This window comes from Bubalus kerabau, chromosome 2, assembly GCF_029407905.1.
Source record: "Bubalus kerabau isolate K-KA32 ecotype Philippines breed swamp buffalo chromosome 2, PCC_UOA_SB_1v2, whole genome shotgun sequence".
Taxonomy (NCBI): domain Eukaryota; kingdom Metazoa; phylum Chordata; class Mammalia; order Artiodactyla; family Bovidae; genus Bubalus; species Bubalus kerabau.
This window is the reverse complement of record NC_073625.1, coordinates 3483206-3504523: the sequence shown is the minus strand read 5'-3', so window position 1 is coordinate 3504523 and position 21318 is coordinate 3483206. Positions and strand designations below refer to the sequence as shown.

Genomic DNA, 21318 nt, shown 5'->3' with positions numbered 1-21318 from the left:
AAGAAAAACCAGACTCTGCTTAATAATACAAAAATATCCAGCACCCAAAACGGTAAATTCACAATGTCTGGCATTCAACAGAAAACTACCAGATACAGAAAAGTCTGAAAATGCAAGGAGAGAAACCCATCACCAGAAACAAACCCAGCAACGACACAGACAGCAAAGCTGAGAGACAGTGCGCTGTCTCGGCCATCCTCCAAGCTCGGGGTGACTGCGCTCAGCACCGAGCGTGTGCTGGGGAGGCACGGGGCCGGCTCACGAGGACACTGGCGGACTGCTCACCGGAGACAAAGCCAGACGGAAGCAGAGGAGCCACAGTGTAATACGTGAAGAGAAAACTGTCCCACAGAGTTCCATACCCAGCAAAAATGTTTCAAGAACAAAGGCAAAACAAAGATTTTTTTCAGATATACAAAAGCTGAAAGAATTCATCACCAGCAAACCTGATTGTAAGAAATGTTAAAAGGCAATCTCTCAGCTGGAAGGAGATGATAATAGGTGTGTACCTGGAATTATAAAAAGGAATAAACAACACCAGAAACAGTAATATATTTGGAAAATATAAATTTTTAATTTCTTAAATCTCTTTAAAGGGTCATTATTTAAAGTGGAAATAGTAACCAAGTATTATGGGGCTCATAACCTGCAGAAAGAAAGTTTATGGTAGCGACAGCACGTCGGTAGGAGCAGTGAGCGTGGAAGGGCTCTGTACCACACAGGGCGTGACGCCACGTGACGGCAGACTGACGCACGCTGAAGATGTGGCTCATAAACTCCAAGTGAAAGCGAAGTCGCTCAGTCCTGTCCAACTCTCTGCGACCCTGCGGACCGCAGCCCACCAGGCTCCTCCATCAATGGGATTTTCCAGGCAAGAGTACTACAGTGGGTTGCCATTTTCTTCTCCAAGGGATCTTCCCCCCTCAGGGAACTCAAGTCTGCTGAATTGTGGGCAGACTCTTTACCCTCTGCGCCACAAGGGAATCCTATAAACTCTACAACCACCACTAAAAAAACAGAGTTACAGCCAGTAACCCAACAAAGCATATATTGTCACTGAAAGATTAACTGAACCTAAAAGATGGCATAAAAAAGGAAACAGGCAATAAAGAACACATGGGATAAATTGAAAACAAATAGTAAGACAACAGATTTTAAACCCAATCACATCAACAATAACACTAAATGTAAATGGGCTAAACATTCCAATTTAAACACAAAGATTGTCAGATTAAAAAGGAAATCCCAACTCCGTCCTGCTTAAAGGGAACCCCTGAAAAGTGCGAGTTAGTCCCTTAGTTGTGTCCAACTCCTGTGGCTCCAGGTACTGCAGCCCACCAGGCTCCTCTGTCCAGAATAATACTGGAGTGGGTAGCTATTTCCTTCTCCAGGGGATCTTCCCAACCCAGGGATCAAACCCGGGTCTTCCGCACTGAGGGCGGACTCTCTTAACTGAGCCGCCAGGGGAGCCATCGGCTGCTTAAAGGAAAGCCTTATTGAATATTAAAAGTTATGCACCAACTGTCACTTACATACTAACAGTATGAAACACTTCACCCACAGAGACTTAAAAATATCAATGTGTAATATAAAGCAACACCAATTAATGGGTAGGTGGAAAGGAAGGGAAATTTACAAGAGATGGACAAAGATTTATAATTTTCAATTGTCCACATTATCAAGAGTCTGTCTTCTATTGAAACTACATACTATATACTATCAACATTTAATCATCAAGTCAAAAGTTCCTCAAAAAATAAATGCTATTTATCAAATAAACCATTCTCACTCAAATCAGATGTAGGTGACCCTATTAAAAACAAAACAAAACAAAACAAAAGCCAAAACCAAAACCAATCAACCAAATAGTTTCCTCGTATTGGTAGTAAGTCTGGAACACACTTTGGCCTGGGTCTACACAGAGAGCACTTGGTTAGATTCCCAGTTTGTAAGTCCTGGCTCCCCAAACTTCTAACTGTGTGATCATGGGCAAGTTATCTAACTTTATGCTTCAACTTCTTCTTCTGTAAACTGGAGGAAAACCAGAATAGTATAGCTTTTAAAGAGAATGCTTTCATTAGTTATCTATTTAAGGTCTATTTATAGTACAGGGAACTCTACTCAAAAGTCTATAATGACATATCTGGGAAGAGTCTAGAAGAGTGGATATACGTATACGGAAAACTGATTCACTTTCTTGGACATCTAAAACACAACACTGTAAAATCAAGTATACTCTGATAAAAAAATGTTTTTAATTAAAAAAAAACAAAAACAAAAAAAACAACAGTGGGGACTTCCCTGGTGCTCCAGTGGTTAAGGATCTGCCTTGCAATGCAGGGGACACAGGTTCAGATTCCTGGTCAAGGAACAAAACTCCCACGTGCCATGGGGTAAGGAAGCCCAAGTCTGCCCACCCCAAAACCCCGTGCACTACCACCAGAGCTCCTGTACCACACTAAAAGGTCCCTCGTGACACAGCCAAATCAAGAAATATCAAAGACAAAAGATCCCACGTGACAGAGGCAAATAAAGAAATAAATATTTTTTTAAAAAGTGGATATATGTGCATGATTAACTCACTTTGCTGTATACCTGAAATTAACACAACACTGTAAATCAACTATACTCCAATAAAATTTTCTTAAAATAATGCGTTTTCAGTATTAGTAGCTATTGCATGTTAAGGGCTCACTATGAATAGAGCACTGTTACAAGTGTTTTATGTACAATACATACTTAAATCCTAAAAACCTATGAGGTCATAAGCACTTTTATCTCCATTTGACAAATAAGGAAACTGAGGTGCAGAGATTTACGTTTCTCCCAAATTTACAGATCTACTAAGTGGGGAGCTACAACTTTAATTCGATCTAATTCAGAACCCATCATCTTAATCCATATGCTAAACAAATAGCTGCTTTATAAACCTGTTTTCAGTTGCCAGTCTTTCACTCTAGACTATGAACTATTTAACATAAGAGCTTTGCCTTTGTTCTGAGTGAACCAAGACTGGCACACAGAGAGCGTGAAGCCCGCCCGCAGCGGCGCGCTCGGTCCTGTCTGTCATGACTGGGGCGCAGGCAGCAAGCAGAAGCCTGGTGTTCGCTCCCAACACACCAGCCCCCGGCGCTGCCGCCGCAGGCAGATCACACCACCTCCCCAGATCCAGGTGTTCTCATCCATAAAGTGAGGAACTGGACTGAAAACACTGAACTCTAAAATCTCCAAGAAAAACCTGTATCATGCTTTGGCAGAAAGAACCAGAGTTGCCTCTGACCAGGAGAATCGAAACAGCTTAGTTTTCTGCGTAAAATTTACAGCCCTTTTATTTCTTGTTTAAAATTCCTTGCTCCTCCAGACTAAGACCTTCCACAGGGCCTCGGCCTCGCCTGTGTCATGTTACAGGGACGGTCTCTGATGTTCAGTGAGTGAATGCATTATCGGTGAAAATTTATGAGCAATAAGTGAAATGAAAAAATATTTTTATGGAGAACTCTAAATCAGCTGTTTCCAAAATTTTTTTGAATGGATGGCTACTTTTATTAGCTGAATGTTCACTTTAAATATATCTATTTAAGTTATAAAAACTGCTCTAAAAACTTGTTCACAAGACTTTAATAAAATGCTTCAGTTCTTGCTGTCTCAATATATTTCAACTATATCTAAGCAGCTTTTTTTCCAAAAGGCCTATGAACATAAAGCATAGTCTTATAACATCAGTAGTAAACTCTCAGAAACTTTTTCCTGAGATACATGTATCTTATCTGTGCTACGACTAGATCACGAAAGCAGCAGCTGAAGTCATCAGACACAGCTCAGAACTCAGGGGGAACAGGTGCTGAACCCCTCTGCCCACCTTCTGCCGAATGCCTTTGAGTACAAAGCTACTACAAGCTGAAATAAACCGTTTACTTTGTGGATTGTTTCTGTTGATTATGCACAGAACCACACACTGAAATTTAACACAGTCTCAATTCACCAGGGTTCAATTATTTATGAACTGATTAAAGCTATACACATCGTTACCCTGAGGTTTTCCTTCTAAAAGTTCAAAAAGTGAAGACAAAAACGTTTCCCAAACTGACCAACTATCTTTATTTTGTTTAGTAATTTATTATGCCATGAAAATGGAAATTAGGACTGAAGTATATACTACAGGCAACATATACACTATCTGCCTTCTGGCGACTGGCCTGTGCACAGTCTTAACGCAAGTGTCTGAACACTTCCCTGGTGATGAGTCGTCACTGGGGTGGGCTGTGGCTTCTGAATATTTTTTAAAATGTTACATATAACTGAGACAGAAAACGGTTCGAGAACCAGGGCACTAAACACACACCACTCGGGACTTCCCGGGTGGCCCAGAAGCTGAGGCTCTGCATGCCCAGCGCAGAGCACCCAAGTTCGACCCCTGCTCAGGGAACTAGGTCCTGCATGCCTCAATTAAGCCCCAGCAGAGCCAAATAGATAAATATTAAAACAAAACACACACTTAATGCTCAGTTGCTTTGAGCAAGTAATTAACTTAGCATCTTCTAAATTTTAAGTATTATTGATTCAAACACTGATTCCTCATACTGATTCGTATGTATTCCAGGAAATACCACAAGTCCTAAAACAAAATTCAATATAAATTTACTTTAATTTTTAAAAGAAATTCCTCAACTTAAAAGAAGGGAAAGGGAACCGTGTAGCTCCTTTTTAAAGTTCCGAGATATGGCAAACGTCAATGGCTTTAGTAAACCCAAAGCCAACTAATGACATCTGCCATAATTACCCTCCTAAAACTACGTTTCTGAAACATGTCCTCCTCATACAATACAAAGTTAGAAAAGAAATAGGTTCCAGCCTTGGTCTGTCTTTTCCACTTACCTATTAGGTAAAGACATGTGGACTCAAAAGGGCTCCCCCGGTGACTCAGCGGTAAAGATTCCGCCTGCAATGCAGGAGACGCACCTAGACGTGGGTTCTATCCCCGGGCCCAGGAGATCCCCTGGAGGAGGGCATGGCACCCCACTCCAGTGTTCTGGCCTAGAGAATCCCATGGACAGAGGAGCCTGGAGGGCTCCAAAGAGGGTCCACAGAGTCGCACACGCTTCAAGTGACTGAGCACACGCGCGCACGGACTCAAAACTGCGGGGCTCTGGGCACTGTGTGCAGTGAGCACCCAGGGCACATCCGGACTGAAGGTCCGTCCCTGAGGTGAATTCTCCATCATGAAAATAGTGTAGGTTAAAACATTCATAAAATAAAAATGTAAGAAAACAACATTATCCAGTTTCTCATCTCAAAGGGACCAGCAGACTAGGGGAAGGAGGTTAGCAGTGCCTCCAAGGGGCAGCTTGAGACGGGCCTGAGGTTCCCCAAGGGGAGAGGAAGGGCTCCAAGTGACAGAGTGAAGCGACCTGATATGTTTTAGAAAAACCACCCTGAACGGTGACGAATGCTTGCCCTCCGCATAACTAGGTAGGGGTTATTATCTCCAGTTCACAGATGAGCAAGCTGTAAGGCTTGAGTGGTCTGCCCCAGGTTAGAGCGCTAAGGGGCAGAGGTAAGATGTGAGTCCCACTTTGTGAGACTAGAAAGCCAGCTCTCCTCAGAGCGCAGACAACGGGTTGGCTTCGTAATAATGAGGCAGTGCGGCTCTTGCCCCAAGACATCGCAAAAGCCATCTGCACACAACAAGAGTTAAGCTGTTAGGTCGCCAACATCAAAAGTTGACAGCTTCTGATGTAAAACTTTCGGCATCTTAAGGCAGCCTCTTTCTTCACTCATGCCCGCAATTTCTTCCCACGGGCAGCAAAGTCTGTGGCTGCACGCAGAAGCTCACCCTCCCGCCAGCCCCGCTGACACGGTCACTGCTCTGCAGCGCCTTCTCTACGGCTGACACTTTGTACTCAAACCACTGCTTCAGAATGGCTGTCAGAGCAGGCGCTGCCTGAATCACTGTTAATCACCTAAAAATGGGGCAAACAAAGGTTCTCGAAAATAAGAAGTCAAATAAGTAATTTATGTATCGCATGTAAATTAATTACTATAGTTGCTTCCAAAGGTGTCTAGGAAACAAATTCTCCCACTGGGATAGTCTATTAAATTCTTACTTTTTAATATATGACAATCAAATGGTTCATTTTCAAGGGAAGCACACCCACGACTTTTTTTTTAGCTTAGGAACAACAGCACACAACTTCTCTTCAAGTAGTACAAAATAAAAAATAAACGTCTCCACTTTACACTAGGCAGTCCTGAGACACAAACTGAGGGAAAAGAGGAAGGGAAAGACGGGCACTGCTGCAGTTAAAACAAGTGCTCCCAGCCCAGGAGAAAGGGCCCTTCTCCCCGGCTGAGAACGCTCCAACAGGCTATTTGCATCCTCGGCACTCCCTGGACAGCCATCAGAAAACTGAAGTCTATTTTTAGACGTGCTCCTTTTTCAGGAAGATCATTCACTTATTCCTTTCCCCACTTGGTAAACATCTGAGCACCGACCATTTTCCAGGCACTGTGTGGCTGGCACGGTCCCATCCTCAGAGGGCGCAGAGTGCCCAGGAACCTCAACGGCCAGTTATTAGGAACCAAATGGACAGGTTCCTTCCATTTTCTTAAATTAATCATCAACACTAGTGTTATTTGGACCAGTGACCAAATTAGCTGGTTGGTCCAGGAGTCAATCAAACAGCACTAACCAGGCCCTCACCCAGAAGTTTTGGAACTGGCTAAAAAAAAAAAAAAAGAAAAAAAAAAGGCAGCTTCTCCCTGAGCCCTGTGGCGCTGCTGCTGCAGGCAGGGGGGCAGGCAGCAGCGACTGCAGCCTGAGAAAGACGAGGCCCGCGTGCGGAGAGCAGCGCAGATGAGACGGAGGGCAAGGGCCCTGCCTCCGCCGTCACCCAGAACGGCTCAGGTCAGACTGGTGAAGTCACACACCTGTGTGTCCTTATAACAACCCCTTTTTATTTGAATGCATTAAAACTGAATTCTCGTTACCTGCAACATAGAGAGCCTTAGGCAGTAACAAAGCGGAATGGTGGAGAACACAGGTCCTGAGCCGGAGGGCCTGGGCTCCTCTTCAGCCCTCCACTCACTCGCCACGTGGAGCCTGTGCCTTCACCTTATCATCTGTAAAATGGGCCTGACAGCACCCCCAGTACAGACGCTTCACATTTCAGATGGTGTCTCTACATTTGAAGCAAAGCTTGCCCCACAGCAACCGCCTCACAGGACTTCCTGCTTCTGCTGTTCCAGTGGCACAGCCCTATGGGGCAGCCAGTGCTCCAACCGGGGCCCGCACCACACACCCCTGCAGCTCTCGGGGGGGGGGGGGCACACACCCCTGCAGCTCTCGGGGGGGGGGGGGCACACACCCCTGCAGCTCTCGGGGGGGGGGGGGGCACACACCCCTGCAGCTCTCGGGGGGGGGGGGGGCACACACCCCTGCAGCTCTCCGGGGCGGGGGGGGGGGGGGGGGGGGGAGGGGCTGGGGCCGCGCGCAAAGGCAGGGCCACATTCATGCAGGGGCAGGTTCCACGCTAATGAATGGAGTGGAGCAGTGAGGGGTGATCCACAGCCCCAGGTAACACACAACCAGAACCCAAACTGCCCCACCCCAACGTTCAGTCACACGGCCCTTTCTTACGTTCTGTTCATTTTCTAAACCTAAAGATGTCAGCACATTTTCAGATTCAACAGATGATTTCAGCTTGCCAAAAACAAATTATCCCTGACTGGTATAAACTTTACTTCATTATTTGTGATTTTGTTTTTGCATATATAATGGGAACTGGGCAATTAGACTACCGACATCTGTGAAACGTAAATCTATTTACAGTATCTAACAACTGAGATGCTACACCCATCCGTGGTCCTGTCAAGGGGATATCAGAAGACCTGACGCAAAGAGTTGAGAATAAAATTGAATATCATCCTGCAGGGCTCACTGAACTAGACTAAAGCATGGCCCAAGCATGGTCCAGAGATCAAGCATTTAAGAAACAGACAGCACTAATAAACAAACAGCTAATACAACTCAGTATCAAAAAATGCTATTAAGAAATGAGCAGAAGACCTGAGCAGAAATTTTTCCAAAGACATACAGATGACCAACGGGAACATTAAAAGATGCTCAACATTACTAATCATCAGAGAAATGCAAATCAAACCTACAATGAAACAGTACCTCACACCCATCAGAATGGCCACATTCTGAAAGTCTACAAGTAACAAGTGCTGGTGAGGGTGTGGAAGAAGGCAATGCTCACGCACAGTGGGTGGGTGTAAACTGGGGCAGCCACTGCAGAGAGCAGAGTGGAGAGTCTCTGAAAAACTAAGAACTACTACAGGACCCAACAACCCCACTCCCGGGCACAGACCCAGAGTAAGCCACAATTCAAAAAGATACATGCACCCCAGTGCTCCTTGCAGCATTATTCACAAGAGTCAAGATATGGAAGCAACCTCAGGGTCCATCAACAGAGGAATGGATAAAGATGTACAATACACAACGGAATTATTACTGAGCCATAAGAAAGAATGAAATTCTGCCATTTGCAACAACATGGATAGACCACAGGGTATTATGCTTAGTGAAATAAGTCAGACAGAAAAAGGCAAATATTCTACATTATCACTTTCATGTGAAATCTAAAAAAAAAAAAAAAAAAAAGAATGCATGTAACAAAACAGAAACAGACCCACAGGTACTGAGAACTAGTGAGGGGTTACCAGTTGGGAGGGGCATATGGGGGAAATTAGGGGTGTGGGATTAAGATACAGATCACCATGTATAAAAGAGATAAGCACCAAGGATATACTGGGCAGCACAGGAAACAAGCTATTACATGTAGTAACTTTCAATGCAATATAATTTATAAAAATATTGAACTACTATACCTGAAACATAGTATTGTGAATAACCACACTTCAATTTAAAAAAAAAAAAAGGAATAAAGGGTCCCACCTTGTGTACTGTTGGTGGGAAGGAAGACAGTTGTTGAGGATGGAACTTCCTCAAAAAACTAAAAATAGAACTATCCTATGATCTGGGAATTCCACTTCTGGGATTGTCTAAATGTACGCCAGGTCCACTGCAGCGTTATTCACAACAGCCAGGATACAGAAACACCTAAGTGCCCCCTTGAGAGATGCACGAAGATGCGTCAGCGCACAGAGAGGAACGTTACTCTGCCGTGAAAAGACTGCAGTCCTGTGAATGGACCTGAGCACACGATGCTGAGCCAAGTCAGACAGAGCAAGACAGACAGCGCGTGACCTCACTGACACGTGGAATCGAACACCCCAACACCAAGCTCACAGACACAACAGACTGGGTGAGGGCGTCAGAAAGCACAAGTTCTCAGCAAGAATGCACAGGGGGTCACAGACAGCATGGAGGCTGCAGCCACCACCGCCGCACGCTGAGAGCTGCTAGGAGAGTGCATCTCAGAAGTCCTCACCCCAGGGAGACTCACCGGGAACCACGCACGCTACCACGTTAACTGGACTTGCTGCGCTGATCATTTCAGAGCACACACCAACATCCAGTCACTGTGCTGCCTTCCTGAAGCTAATATGCTGCGTGTCAATTACGCCCCAGAAAGAAATCAGGAGAGAGACCAAGAGCAGGGAGGGGAAGGAAAGCGCAGAAAACAAAGGCTTCTGAAGGGCCAGAGAACGAGTTTAACGATACACGATTTTTTCCAAAGGTATTTTCTTGGCAAAACTGTTTTCAAAATTACTCTACAGCCCAAACCCCAGGTGGGCCGCCACGGAGGGAGCACAGGGGAAGGCAGGCCAGGTGTGTCCGGAGTGATGGCAAAGTCCAGGGCGCCTCTTCCACCCAGCTCCGCGGTTTCTCCTGCGCCTTTTTCTGCTTCTCTTTCAGATGATCTTCTTTATACAAAAGAGCACATGTGGGGATGTAAATGTAGTCTGTGGGGAGAACAAGCGAGGCCCTATTTCTAACCTCAAGAAACAGGTCAGCCTCTTCGGACCCCTTCCCTTCTCAGGGCAGAGCCTTCCAGAGCCCCAGCCTCCCTCCACGGACGCCCCCAGCCCGTGAACCCTCCACTCCCCCCATCCTCCCTGTTGGCCCCTAGCAGCGAGGCTGGGGCTGCCCCTCAGGCCGCCGGCCGACCCCCTCCGCCCCGGCTCAGGCTGTGGGACTGCTGGGGCTTTTCCCTCCTTTCCACCCTCAGCTCTGAAGGCGGGCTCCCCACCCCCCGGGTGTGCTTGGCTAGAGGCACGGCTGGGAATCACTGCCGTCACTGGACAGAAAGCTTAGACGGAAGGGAGGCACGATGAAGAAAAAACACTGAACACGGCTCTGTCCTATGAACCTTATATACAGTGTCCAGCTCACTACCTGCTTTATGCCATTTTATGCTGAGAACATCCATCTCCACACAATCTAACTCAGCGCTATATGTACAGAGACACAAATAAATGCTCAGTTTATAATTTTAGTCAAATAACTTTCAGGACTTCCCTGGTGGCACAGTGGTTAAGAATCTACCCGCCAAAGCAGAGGATACAGATGGGATCCCCCCGTGCCACGGGGCAACTGAGCCCGTGCCCCACACTGAGCCCACGGGCCGCAGCTGCTGAAGTGCGCACCCCGAGAAGCCACCGCTCAGCAGTGAAGACGGGCCTCCACTCGGCCAACTCGAGAAAGCCCACAGAGAAGCAACGAAGACGCGGCGCAGCCAAGGAAATGTCGTTCTTAATTTTTTTTCAAATTTTTTTTCCTGATGGTGCCTGCTACTCTTTACATTTTATTGCAAAAAGTAATTTACATCTACCTCTTTTAATATAATGCAGCAACTTCGATGCCTTCACCAGCAAATGCTTTGACCAGCACTGCTAAGTATCCAAGTCATGATCCCATTTTCGCATTTTGATCTGAATTTTAAATCACTGGATACACTGTATATTTTATTAAAAACCAAACCTATGTTTAAAATCTTAGGGATATATATTACATTTATGTGAAGTAGCAGAAATAGTCCTATTTCCATCCATGAAAGATTAAAATTGACTGTGGTTTCATCACTTCAACTTGACTATAATCTCTTCAGTGACTAAAGGAACACTTATACAATTACTGCTAACCAGCATTTTGTTTCAGAATCAACCTTTTAGGCATCTCCTGGTGTTAGGCTCAAGAAATAAAAAGGCATGCGTGTTCAGTTGCACCCTACTCTCAGCAACCTCACGGACTGTAGCCCTCCTCCAGGGGATCTTCCCGACTCAGGGATCAAACCCTTGTCTCTGTCACTGGCAGGTGGGTTCTTTACCCCCGCGCCACCTGAGGAGCCCAAGAAATAAAGCAATCAGGTCTTAAAGAAAACATCAACGGCGGTAACTGAGTGTGATCCATGTTGTAAAGAGGAGAGTATACAGTGCCACAGGGCACGGATGAGAGCGCCGCACGGGATGAATCACCTCCGTCTGGGCTGTAAGAACAGTAAGGATGGAAACTGGAGCGGGAATGCACCAGGGAGTGAGATGAACATGGCTAAGTTACAGAGGGGAGTAAAGAATAGGAGCCAAGCCTCCTGGAGTCAGCCCGTGAGGGACTTCTATATAGCTCAGTCGGTAAAGAATCTGCCTGCAAAGCAGGAGACCCAGGCTCCATCCCTGGGTTGGGAAGACCCCCTGGAGGAGGAAATGACAACCCACTCCAGTATTCCTGCCTGGAGACTCCCCATGGAAAGAGGAGCCTGGCAGACTGCAGCCCATAGGGTCAAGAGCGGGACACGACTTGGGACTAAACCACCACCAAGCATCACAACTACGGAGCCGGGCGCTCCAGAGCCCACACTCAGAAACAAAGAGATGCCCACACGACGCAACAAAGAACCAGCAATGGGGGTACTTAATCTGAAGGGCAACTGGAGTCCTTCAGGTTTTTAAAGAGGAATGCACTGGTGATTAAACCTATGCTGGAGAACGCACAGAGGGGTAAATGGCCAGCCTGATGAAACAAAGTCAGGGGCTAACTTGTGAATAACCCCATCTTTTTAAACCTCCACAGTTTAGCTGAGTAAAAACTGAATGGACAGTATCGTGAAGTGAGGTCTAACTCAGAGGACGGTTAGGGAGGAGGCTCTAATGGGCCAGGGCCTAAACACCAGCTCCCCCAGTTAAGAGCCAAGTGATCTTGGGCTAGCTACCTGACCATTTTAAGTTTCTCTTTCCTCATCTTTAAAGTGGGAATAAAAATCATACTGATGTGTTAGCTGCTATCATCACTAAATTTTAAGCTATTTTCAAAATTTCCACAGCACAGAGTATGAGGCAGAAAGAAGCTGAACTAAGATATGATATGTATGTGAACTCTAAAGAGTTGTCCAGGGGACTTCTCCTGGTGGTCCCAATGCAGGGAGCCTGGGGTCCGATTCCTGAACAGGGTAGCTAGATCCCACGTGCCACAACTAAAACCAGGCACAGTCAAAAACATAAATATTAAAAAAAAAAAAAGAGCTGTCCAGAGTATCACGAATCAGGCTTTCCCACTGTTCCTTCATTATTTTCCATAAAGTGAATGCCCAAAATATTGGACACATTCATTCATTTTACAGTATAATTACTACAGTTCATTTAAAAGTCAAACATAATTACTTGATGCATTTTTGTATTGATTATTTTGTATTACTGGTGTAGCTTCCCTTAGAGCAAAATACCCATGTTTCATTTGCACTGAAATTGTGCCCCCTTTTAAGAATTTTGGATGACATGCATAAATTTTAAGTGTGTAATTTTTTCTTTAACAGTAAATAAGTGAAGAACAATTTCCTAGAGGCCCTTAACTTAGCTGTTATTAGGTCAGTCGAAAAAAATAATGAGAACCATTTCTTCAGTAAGAAAACCTACTCTTCTGTAAGAAATTATGTAATTTCTTACCAATGCAACTCCAAACCTCCCGGAATCATTTATTAAGATAGGCTAGAATTACATTTCACAGGTCATATCTATAACATCAGAATTTCAGTAGCTAAAGCCTCAAACACACACCTGAGAATGATTTTAACTCTAATCAATTTATTAGCAATATTCCCTGGGTTTGGCCTACATGTCCCTTTTAGTCCAAGTATTTCCACTTTCATTAACTAAAGGTAGGGCAAGCTATCACTCCACTAAAGAGTCTACCGAATCAAGGACACCCCACACTCCCATCGCACAGACGCGGGGCCTCCGGCTGCGGAGATCGAGCCTGGAAGGGCCGCTGGGAGACCAGCAGGCTGCACCCAGCCCACTGGGGCCACCGCACCGCCTGCCGGCCCAGCTCTGTCCACGGCCCCTGCTCTGCTGGGGAGAGAGGCCGAGGTCCTGAGGCTTCCCCCCAGCAGCCCTGGACCACCTGCCCTTCAGCTGGAAGCTGGGCAAGGAGAGACCCAACCAGGAAGCTGCTTCTGTCAGCTACGTAGACGTCACAGGGCAGTCACACTCTCGCCCACCCGGTACGTCAGACAGGCGAGCGGAGCGCGGTGACACGTCCCCTCACGGGTTCAGACACAGACTCTGGGCGGCACATCTTTAACTTTTATAAAATTTCTAGATATAAGATATCTAGATACAGCAGGTATGACAGATCTATCCTATCCAGATGTAATAGAAAGCTATATAAAGAAATGTCAGTGAATCTGTTCATAAGGCAAAAAAAAAAAAAAAAAAAAAAACAACAGGGATATTTATATTTACAAAGAGTAACTCCATAAGCTCTCTTTTTATGAGCTGGAAATTCTGTGAGACTAGGCCAATCACGGTGGTACAGATCATTCCTCTATTTAAAACTTTCCAATGGGAGAAGGAAATGGCAACCCACTCCAGTGTTCTTGCCTGGAGAATCCCAGTGACGGGGGAGCCTGGTGGGCTGCCGTCAATGGGGTCGCAGAGTCGGACACGACTGAAGCAACTTAGCAGTAGCAGCAGCAGCTTTTGTTCTATCTTGTACAGAAAACAGTAATAGTATCATTGAATATGTTTTTTTCAGAACCATATATGTTTGTAACATTAATACTTCCTTTTAAGACAAATATAAATTCAAAAAGATTTTATTTAGAGAAACTGTTCTAATTAAAATTGTTTTCCTTCACGCTAAGTGTATATTTAGATTCATAATTGTTGAGAGAAAAGAATTCACTGTAAAATAATGCCAACCTATATAATGCTGTAATAAATTATTTTGTACTTAAAAAAAATAAATAAATAAAACTTTCCAATGGCCTTCTGAAATCAGTACAATCTGACGGCTGCCCATCCCACCTCCTACTGCTCTAGACCCTCACGCATAATGTCTAGTCTTCTATTTGTTGTCTCTGGGCTTAAAAATGTCCTCTGGTGGCTGGCTCCTTGTCATCACTCAGGGTCCTCTCTCCCAACTGGCATCAACCAATGCTCCCACTGGCCCTGTCATTCGCTACGCCATTACTCTAATTTCTTAGTGCTGCTACCTGAAATTACTCTTTTGTACACTTGTCCTTTCAGTTTTATTGAAAAGTAATAGGCATACAGCACTGCATAAGTTTAAGGTGTACAGCATAATGTTTTGACATATGAATACATCACAGAATGATGATCACAGTAAGTGAATATCCATCATCTCATACCGGACACAAAATTAAAGAAAGAGAAAAATTTTTTTTCTCGTGATGAGAACAATTTTATACGTTTTTAAAATTGTTCCTCCCTCCACATGCACGTAAGCTCCATGAGCGCTTTTCCACTGCTCTATCTCATGTACCTGGCACAACAGGAAATGCCCAGTAGATGTTAGGACGAGCAACTGAGTGTGGTGTAGAGCAGCCTGACACAGCTGTGTTTTAAGTCAAAGGGCCGCCAGCTAGTACGGCACGGCAGACGCGAAGCAGAGACTTGCAGAGCGCTCCACGGGCCCCAGGGCAACAGGCAGGCGGGGTGCACCCCGCGCACCCCAGCTAGTCACTGATAACCGTGCCAGGCCTCAAGACACTTGCAAAACTAGTAGTAAGATTAAACTGGAACAAACAAAAATCTGTCATTATCACAGACAATTCTTCTGATGCAAATCACATGTATTCAGGATGTCATATGTTTTAAAAAGTCATTCAAGGAACATTTACTAACCTACTGGGCCTGGTGAACATCTGTTGGGGAACAAACCACACTTTCCAAGTTCTGGCTGACAGCGACTCACAGAGTCTGGAGACTCACAATCACATCTCTTCCTCAGCAAGTCCAGTGTCACAAACCTTCCTGGTTCAAGTGCACGTGTTCAGAACAAACAGAGAACTTCCCCCAACTGGCTAACTTTTTTGTTCTGAAGGGAGGGGGACGGCAGGGAGGGAGAGTGCACAGCAAGGAATAAGGAAGCCAGAAATGCCAGAGCAAAGCGACAAAGATTTCAGCCCGAAAGGAAGTGGCAGACTAAGCCTGCGTCATGTCATTAAGACTCAAGATTTGACTTAGCCCTTTAATCAACAAGACAGCATGTCTTTTCCTGCACCTCCAGATCAAACGACAAGTGTTATCATCGCACTGCATGGGCTGGTCCGACTGGAGGGGCTTACTACCAGGTTCCAAAGTTTAACCTTTGGAAAGCCACGGGAGTTGGACTATAACCTCTAACTGTAGAAAGGTTTCAAGAGGAGCCCTGGAAAAAGACACACATAGTGCCTGTCACCTGTGAATGAAGCATCGCTCATCTCACAGTAAACAGGACACAGAAACTCAGAGAAGGGAACGTCCAACCCTCCAAGCTACAGAACTTCCATCATAACAACTGACCGGGGCTCCAAGAGCCTAATAACTATTTAGGGTTTCTTTCGTAACCATGGATTTTAACTTGCAGGCCCTGTAAGACAGGGGTTCCTCCCAGTATGTCTAAATGCAAACAGTTACAGTACACGGCAGTAAAAGAAATTCTTATATCTACACAGCATCCCGCAGCCATGGCCAGGAAGAGCAAAAAGCAATTTCAAATTTTGGTTCTAACAAGAACTGTGTCCTTCATGTACGGTTTAAGACTGGCCCAAATTATTTGCCAGTCTGCCGTTCAGTTACTCAGTTGTATCTGACTCTACGACCCAATGAATGCTTCCCTGATGGCTCAGACGATAAAGCGTCGGCCTGCGGTGCAGGAGGCCTCGGTTCGATCCCTGGGTCAGGAAGATCCCCTGGAGAAGGAAATGGCAACCCACTCCAGTATTCTTACCTGGAGAATCCCCTGGATGGAGGAGTCTGGTGGGCTATAGCCCACAGGGTCGCAAAGAGTCGGACACGACTGAGCGATTTCACTTTCATTTTCTTTCACTACGACCCCATGGACTGTAGGCCAGGCTCCTCTGTCCATGTGATTCTCCAGAGAAGAATACTGGAACGGGTTGTCATTTCCTTCTCCAGAGAATCTTCCCTACCCAGGGATCAAACCCATTATCTCCTGCAATGGCAGGTGAACTCTTTACCACCTAGCCACCTGTGAAGCTCTTGGCAATGTTTACTATGTGATAAATAAATTTTGGATGTGAAAACATCTCAGTATTCTGAGCTACAAATCAGCAGCACTTTCTGGGGGCCTGCCAATCAGGCTGAAGAATAAACGTATGCATTCTGAGGGTTTTCCTTAAAAGGGTTACTCAGGAAAAGGACCAAGGCCAAAGCAGAATCACATACTATCAGTAATACAAGGCACTGATGCCTTTACTGCCAGTCTCTGCTCACACATTACTATCACCACTTAAGGCACATTTGCTGAACTGTTTACTTAGGTTAGAGGAAAAGTTCGCGCTCGTGTTTATATATATATATATATATATTTATATATATATATAAAATCCTCCTGGGTGCTTGTTATAAAACAAATGTTTTCTTTCAGAATCTTTGATGGACACCACTTTAACCATCTTCTTTTCTTTAGGATAAATGTGTTCTAGCAGAGTCAGCTAAGAAATAAAATTTCACAAAGCCAATTCCAGTAAACTTTCCTAACACTGACATACATTTCCATAAAGGAGGAAGGGTTATGATGGTGGCAGGAGAAATTTAAGTTATCTGGGGAGCAAAGTGCCATGTAACCCTAACCCTTGTGGTTCCACAGTCCCTGTCGGTCTTCCTCTGCCAGTATCTAATGCTTCTGTGACACCAACAAATCCTCTCAACTAGCTGAATGTCTCCCAACCCAGAAAATTTCTTTATTCTGTCGTCAACTCCCAGACCTTTGCTCTGACTCTTCCAGGTGGTCTAAGCCACTAACTTATCCAAACGACCCCATCTACTGTAGGCCAGGCTCTTCTGTCCCTGTGATTCTCCAGAGAAGAATACTGGAACAGGTTGTCATTTCCTTCTCTGGTTCAACCCAGGAATCGAACCGAGGCCTCCCGCCTTGCAGACAGACGCTTTACCATCTGAGCCACCAGGGAAGCATGGGGTCGTAGCGTCAGATACAACTGAGTAACTGAACAGCAGACTGGCAAGTAATCTGGGCCGGTGTTAAATGAGACGCCTGCATCTCCCACGTGGGCCAGGAGCGGGACTGAGGCCGGAAGCCCCGCCTCACGAGGGACGGTCGTCGCCCTGTGTCGCCAGTGGCACCTTACAAACTCGTCAAAAGTATCTGAATAAGAAGCTCATAAACAATTTCTCCTCCAAACACTCACTGACTATAATGACCTCTGACTGTTTTAAAAAGTGAAAAATAGCAATCATAATCCAAAATTCCACTTTTGAACTAAGTGGAATAATGTCAATGAAATACAGTGTATTTTGGAGCTAAAAACGTAGTGCTTTGACTGACAACTTTTGTGAGGTGAGTAACCAGACACCAACTAGATCCCTTAGGACAGCTGTGCAACCCCCCACCCCTGCCCCCACCTGGAATGGGAAGCTGGCATCTGCTTCTCTGAGTGACTGCTGCGTGAACACGTGGCTCTGATGGGAGGAGCCAGGGGAGACCAACCTATCGCCCACGCGCAGCAGTAACCCCAGGCGCCTTACTGTCCGGGCATATGGTGTGCAACTTACAAGTACGTGTCTGGAGAATCAACCTCAGAAAAAGGGTCGGTTTCAATTATCAAGTTACACAGCCCCAAGAGTGCCTGGGATAATCTGAAACAAATTAATAAAATGGGACTGGAAGATGATTGGAAAGGTGATGCCTATAAGATCTTTACGAGTTCCAGGTACATTCAATGTAAAACAACGTAACAGTCAACCTTAAAAGGCTGAAAAAAATCAACTATGATGAATAACTTCCGGTGTGTTAAAAGTAAACACATAAACCCATATATTCTAGGGCATTCACAAGTGTGAAAAGCACAAACCACTGCAAATCAAAGCAGGTAAAAAAGTTGAAGGATGCAAGCAGCAATTTACTGATTTTCCAATTTATCCACTGCCTAGTATTTTCAAACCAAGTCCGGCAGAAGGGATTTATCAAAATACAACATATGAACCTCTGCACTGTTTACGTACGGCATCCACGCCACAGCTGTTAGCTGCAACGATCACAAAGGCCTTGAATCGAGGAAAGCGGGAACTTCTCTAGTGGAGGGAGGGAAAAGGACCCCCCCCCCAATCCTTTTGAGAATTCACTGAAAATGACAGACCCCCTCCCAAGAGAAATAATCTACACAATGTTAAGAACAATTACACTAGTGTAAAAATCTGGCAACACCGAATCACTTCCCTGGATAAACACAATGAAATCTGCTAGTTGGGAAAAATAACACACATAAACACCCTTTCCTTCTCCACAGTCAGCCCCTCTACTGGCTCTGTCTCGTGGAGGTCACCGACAACGAGAAGGTGTAAAACCCGACACACACCTGCCAGTCTCCGCGCCTCCCACCTCAGCAGCACTGCTTCAGACCTGATGGCCACTCCACTCAAAACTCTTCCCACTCGCTGCTTCCTGACCCCCGGCTCTTCCTTTTCCTCCTTTCTCTCTGTGTCCTCCTCTGGCTTCTCCTTCAGCCTCCACCACCTCTGTCTAGAAGGCGTCCCAGTCTTCAGCCTGACCCTCTTCTCGCGCCTTCCTCTCCAGATGAGCTGGAGGCCTCTGAGAGCCTCTACAAGCTGGCCTCTCCCAAGTGCACACATCTCAACTCTCTGTGTCTCGAGTCCACTCTCCTCCTCAGGAAAAGGAAAGGGAAGTCACTCAGTCGTGTCTGACTCTTTGTGACCCCTCTGTCCATGGGATTTTCCAGGCAGGGATACTGGAGTGGGTTGCCATTTCTTTCTCCAGGGAACCTTTCCGACCAAGGGATCAAATCCAGGTCTCCCATGTTGCAGGCAGGCACTTTACTGTCTGAGCCACCAGGGAAGGTGACTGATGCGCCGAACTACCAAAAAAACAGCTTAGGCCTGGCCCAGGAGAGCTCTGCACCCCCTGTAATTACAGTATTAATGAATAGTATGCTGCCCAGGTAACAAAACCCAGTGATAACTTCAGTTCAGTTCAGTTCAGTCCAGTTCAGTCGCTCAGTCGTGTCCGACTCCTTGCGACCCCATGAATCCCAGCACTCCAGGCCTCCCTGTCCATCACCAACTCCCAGAGTTCACTCAGACTCACATCCATCAAGTCAGTGATGCCATCCAGCCATCTCATCCTCTGTCGTCCCCTTCTCCTCCTGTCCCCAATCCCTCCCAGCATCAGAACCTTTTCCAATGAGTCAACTCTTCGCATGAGGTGGCCAAAGTACTGGAATTTCAGCTTTAGCATCACTCCTTCCAAAGAAATCCCAGGGCTGATCTCCTTCAGAATGGACTGGTTGGATCTCCTTGCAGGCCAAGGGACTCTCAAGAGTCTTCTCCAACACCACAGCTCAAAAGCATCAATTCTCTGGCGCTCAGTTATGCAAAGTCAACAGGACCTTCCTGACGGAAACATCACCTTGGCCTCCTTCAAGTTTATCATAAGCTGCGTAGCGTGGCACAGGGCTTCCCTGGTGGCTTAGTGGTAAAGAGTCCACCCAGAACGCAGGAGACGTGGTTTCGATTCCCTGTCAGGAAGATCCCCTGGAGAAGGAAATGGCAGCCCACTCCAGTATGCTTGTCTAGAGAATCCCACGGACAGAGGAGCCTGGCGGGCTGCAGTCCACAGAGTCACAAGCAGTGGGACATGACTCCTCGATTAAATGACAACAAAGCGTGGCCGGGACTCTACAACAGCCCACCATCACTGGCATGCTCCAGCAAGGAGCCCTGCTGAGTGCCTCCGCCTCTGGAGGAGGAGGTTTCCCAGGGGTGAGGAGCACACTCTGACAGCAGGTACTAGGCCTGCTGTTTCACTCAGGGCACGACTGCATAGGAGAGGCGGAACAAGCACGGGCTCACCACGCAGCCCTGCCTCACTCGCTGGTGGTGGGGAATCTGTCAGATGCCTCCAGCGGGGGCCAGCACCTCCACGTACCCCACTCTGGAAAGGCTCTGGGCACAGGGAGCCGCTCAGGGAAGCCCAATTTACTCAGCACCCCTAAACCCATGCTCACTTCTTGGCAAACAGTAATCTTTTGAAGTCAAAACCCGTGAACAAAGGTACTGGTCTTTTCTGCATACATCTTCCCAAACTAGCCGTAGCACCGTCTTTCGTACCACAAAGAGTTCCTCTGTGATGCCGGGAAGGTGAAAATTGCCAAGAGAGACTGCATGCCACCTCGGAAAGACAGCCAGCAATGGACAGCTGTAAACTGCGAGGGCCGTTTCTCCAGCTCTTTCCAGTAATTTCTGAAGAGGGTAATGAGGGCATCCCATTAAACTATCAGACTCAAATTGGGTTTCTGTGCTTGTATTTTAATTTAACAAACATATATTGTTGTTTATCTACTCTCTCTTGGACAATGTAGGGATGCAAAGACGTAATCCCTGCTCTCAAGGAACTTCAAGTCTCCCAGGAAAGAACGAACGGAAGGACACGGGGGCGGGAGCTGCTTTTCCAGCAGCTGGAGTGGAGTGTTCCTCGAGGGCCACAGAGGCTTCAGTCCCCTAGACACGGTCACTCCACCATCAAGTTGGGTGCAGCAGCCTTCCAAAACACACGCTTTTCCACTCACCATCTCCCAGGTGGCGCCAGTGGCAAAGAACCCACCTGCCCATGCAGGAGACAGGAGACAGGGGTTTGACCCCTGGGCCCAGAAGAGCCCCTGGAGAGGGGCACGGCCACCCACCCCAGTGTCGGTGCCTGGAGAAGCCTGTGGACAGGAGGGCCTGGCAGGCTGCGGTCCATGGGGTTCAAAGAGTTGGGCGCGACCAGCACTCACTTTCCCATTTCAGTTCTGACCCTATTGTCTTCCCTACAAACTGTGTTCAAAGAACCCTGCCGCTCCCTCTCCTGCCTTCTCACTCTTT

At 46.3% G+C, this 21318-nt stretch overlaps 1 protein-coding gene across 4 annotated transcripts in view; it reads right to left on the bottom strand.

Annotated features, from left to right (window-relative positions):
• Nucleotides 1-21318, bottom strand: part of UBE2E1 (ubiquitin conjugating enzyme E2 E1) — a 64678-nt gene that overhangs the window by 30710 nt on the left and 12650 nt on the right. Inside the window, exon 4 of one of the 4 annotated variants that reach the window (XM_055566888.1) lies at nt 8483-9888. The exons of 2 other annotated variants lie outside the window; for them this stretch is intronic. In XM_055566888.1, coding sequence (XP_055422863.1) covers nt 9600-9888 — 289 coding nt within the window. In that variant the 3' untranslated portion in view covers nt 8483-9599. Of the gene's footprint in view, nt 1-8482; nt 9889-21318 lie in introns of those variants that run through there. One more of the 4 variants, XM_055566889.1, reaches the window with a different exon arrangement.